The sequence below is a fragment of the Zingiber officinale genome, chromosome 5B, assembly GCF_018446385.1.
Source record: "Zingiber officinale cultivar Zhangliang chromosome 5B, Zo_v1.1, whole genome shotgun sequence".
Classification (NCBI taxonomy): domain Eukaryota; kingdom Viridiplantae; phylum Streptophyta; class Magnoliopsida; order Zingiberales; family Zingiberaceae; genus Zingiber; species Zingiber officinale.
In genome coordinates this window covers 56040990-56044705 of record NC_055995.1, presented here as the reverse complement: position 1 = coordinate 56044705, position 3716 = coordinate 56040990, and the positions used below count along the sequence as shown (strand labels likewise).

The window sequence follows — 3716 nt, the reverse complement described above, 5'->3', positions numbered from 1 at the left end:
TCTTCTGGATCCTTGCTCCCGTCATATTCTCCGATCGACGGGGCTCGGTAACCCTTAGGCAGTCTCTCATTTAAAGTTCTGGCCGAGAAAGGTACTTTCTCGTCCGATCTTCGGGAAACACCTCAGGTACGATAAGGGCCTTTCCCTTCTTTGAGTCTCGTGGCAAGGAACTTTCAGCCATGGAGGCTAGAGGTTGTTCCTTCTTGAGGTTTTTCCCTTGAGGCTCTGGCTGATAATATCCCCCGCCAGGCTCACGATAAGGAATTTGAGGAAATACCTCAAGCTGCTTTCTTTTAGAGCCTCGATCTGAAACAGGGAGGGGCTCCTTGGAAGCTTCAGCAGAAGCTTGTCGTGGCCCTGAAACGGTCGCCTGCTTTTCGGAGGCTGCGCCTCTTAGCCTCCTTAAAGAGCTCGTACTCTCCGGCAGTCATAGTGACATTTATGCGGCCAGACTCCTCCATCGTCACGCTCCGGAACAGGCTGTTGTGTTTCCCACAGACGGCGCCAAATTTGATCCCGTCCGAAAGCTGAGTCGGATGAAGGCGGATCTTGTTGTGCGGAAAATTGACAGAGAGTCGTTGAAGTGCCGAATCTACCTGGTACCCTGACGGCTAGAGATGATCAAAACGACGACGCTGTTACCCTGCGCACACTCAGACGGATTCACCAGTCGTTAGAGACCAGAAACCAGGGAAAAAGTCCTCGGGTCAGGCCCTCCGACGCTCAAGTCAGGTACTTTTCCCTAGAAATCACAGAGAAAGGACGAAAAGTAGAGACTAGTGAGAAATGACGAGTGAGCGTACCTGCATAAGGGACAAGGCATCCCTTTTTATACTGCAACGGAAGTTTCTGGGTCTGACGGGTGTCAGGGAATGTCGGTTGTCAGGCTTTGTCTGGCAATGATTGACACGTGGCCTTTCTTGATAGGCTGGCGGCAAAACCGAAGGTGTATTGAGCCCCTATTGTTGGCATATTCCCTAACACTTTGATTATTCTCTCTGACAAGCAGTTACGATTCCTTGGCTGATTTGTCCTGTAGTGTCTGACCGATGAGCCTGCATTCCGAGATCTGGGCTCGCCCTGCTTTTATATACTATTACCCTTGCCTTGTATGTCCCGATCTGTGTTAAGCTTGTATCCAGATCTGCCTTTGTCATCTGCTATCTCTGGTCTGTACATCTAGATCTGCACCCGGGGTCTGTATCCAGACCTCTAATCCTTGGCTTGGATGTCCCGACCTGCACTCTGAGTCTGTAAGCAGACCTCTGACCTTGGCTTGAATGTCCCGACCTGCCCGCTGGGTCTGTAAGCAGACCTCTGATCCTTGGCTTGGATGTCCCGACCTGCACGTTGGGTCTGTGCCAGACCTCTGATCCTTGGCTCGGATGTCTCGACCTGCACGTTGGGTCAGTAAGCATACCTCTGATCTTTGGCTTGGATGTCCCGACCTGCCCGCTAGGTCTGTAAGCAGACCTCTGATCCTTGGCTTGGATGTCCCGGCCTGCACGTTGGGTCTGTAAGCAGACCTTTAATCTCCGCCCTTAGCTGTACCCGTGTCGCGGGCCCGTTTATTACTTACTGTTAGGACTGGTCTTATAATCCCCTCCTTTGACCACTCTATCCGCTGAGACTTTGATTTTTACCACGTAAGCTGGACTTTTGACCTCCCTGCTGTCCATGTCAGCCAGACTGCTGACCGGCCACGGCGACCTGACTTCTGACCTTCCTGACCTCCACATCAGCTTGACTGCTGACCGGCTACGGAGGCTTGACTTTTGACCCTCCTGGTCTCCATGTCAGCTTGACTACTGACCAACCACGGAGGCTTGACTTTTGATCCACTTATGACCTTGACTCATGACATTCATCATCCGATCGACCCCACAAAATATGCACCGTATCAATAGGCATTTGTTGAATTTTGAGATCCCTTTGTAAAAACTTACGTAGCTTTGAGGTATCTGGCTTGATGAGTTCCCAATTAGCACGTAGTAATTTTACGTTGGTTTCATCCACACCCTCTCATTTTAATCTATGTAGAGGGAGTCGGGAATACTAAACACTTGCGGTATATATATAGAACAAAAATTTTAGTTTTAGCCTTGTTAATTAGTTCCTAAATCATAATCCATTAAAGGGACAAGATAAATAAATTAACATATAATTTTTAGCTTTATATATAATAGCACAGTACAGCTAGACCATGTCATTATCTCAGGATCATCTCCATCCAACACAAACATGGTCCCAAGTCAATACATATCCTTATCCCCACCTTGACCAATCTCCATCCCTTCCCTTGTTGCAGGGCGGCAACGGGGCGCTGCACAAGCACTTGTTGTGAAGGTAGCAGTATTGGTCGAAGCGATCCAACCTCCCGCCGGTGGGAATTTCCCCGCACAGCCTATTGTAGCTCACGTTAAACAGCTGGAGGTTCTCCACCTCGGCGATCTGCTTCGGTATGCTGCCGTAGATCTTGTTGTGGTTCAAGTCCAGCGCGATCAACTCCGCCTCTGGGAACTCCACCTTCCCGAGGTCGAACTCGAAAACGTTCCTGGAGAGGTCGATCTGCTGCGTCCCCTTCCCCCGTCCGAACAGAAAGGAGGCGTCCCCCGTGAATCGGTTACGCGACAGGTCCACCTGCAAGAACTCCACCGCGCCGTACGACGGCGGGACCTCGCCGGAGAGTCCGTTGTGGGAGAGGCGCAGGTAGGCCCCGGAGGTGTTGGAGAAGATCCCTGGCGGGAGCGGACCAGTGAGTTTGTTGCGGCTGAGATCGATGGAGTTGAGGCTGGCAGGGGCGTGAGCGAGGGCTGAGGGGATGGGGCCGGAGAGATTGTTGAAGGAGAGGTCGAGGCCGGTGAGTGAGGGGAGGCTGGCAAGGAAGTTGGGGACTGGGCCGGATACGTTGGTCCAGCTGATGTCGAGAAAACGGAGTTTGGAAAGGCGGCCAATGGCTGGGGGGATGGGGCCGACCAAGTTAGGGAGGTGGTGGAACATGAGGGAGGTGAGGAAGGGGAGGTCTCCGACGGCGTCGGGGATAGTGCCTGGGAAGTCGTCCCGGAAGAGGCTGAGGCCGACGACGCGGCCGCGGTCGTCACAATCGACGTCGTACCAGGTGCAGCAGGCAGAGCCGTTTGTCCAGGAGGCGAAGTGGTAGGCGTTGTTAAAGGCGGCTTTGATGGCCACCAGCGCCCGCTTGTCGTCCTTGTTGCACAGCCCCGCCGACGCCGGCACGGAGAAGCAGAAGAGCAAGAAGGAGACGTAGAGGAGAATGAGGCAGGATGAGAGTAGAGTAGTATCCATGGTGACACGGACACTAAGATCGGTATTTCGTCCACCCTCACGTTCTGCTTTATTTTGGCATGCTTTTGTTTTTTAGTATTCAGCTTTTTCGAATGGATTCCATTTTACTGGTTGGCTTACAGCTGTCATTGAATTGAATAAATGGAGCAAATTTGAGGAGAATAAATTCCAATCGTCGATTGAAAACAATCAAGAGCGGAGGTCATCAGGATAAAAGATGTCTTTTTACATTGCAAAAACTCTATGAGCATGTACACATTAATACGTAAATATGAAATATGAAATATGTATTACCCAAAATCATCAAAGTGTTCTTGCAATCCTGTGCATAGTCCATGAGAGCATCCACAATAGCTTAGAATATTTTTTTTAAGTATTTATGGATTCTATTTTTACATCATCTTTTAAAT

The 3716-nt window shown here is 50.6% G+C and overlaps 1 protein-coding gene across 1 annotated transcript; it reads right to left on the bottom strand.

Moving 5' to 3' along the window:
- Positions 1-2149: 2149 nt before the first annotated feature.
- Positions 2150-3373, bottom strand: LOC121984412 (polygalacturonase inhibitor-like). The gene has a single exon (XM_042537332.1). It carries the CDS (start codon positions 3304-3306, stop codon positions 2266-2268), a length of 1041 nt encoding a protein of 346 aa, XP_042393266.1. The 5' UTR covers positions 3307-3373; the 3' UTR covers positions 2150-2265.
- Positions 3374-3716: the final 343 nt, after the last annotated feature.

Bases quoted from the DNA above. Each gene is read 5' to 3' on its own strand.
- LOC121984412 (XM_042537332.1), bottom strand. From the start codon at position 3,306: ATGGATACTACTCTACTCTCATCCTGCCTCATTCTCCTCTACGTCTCC.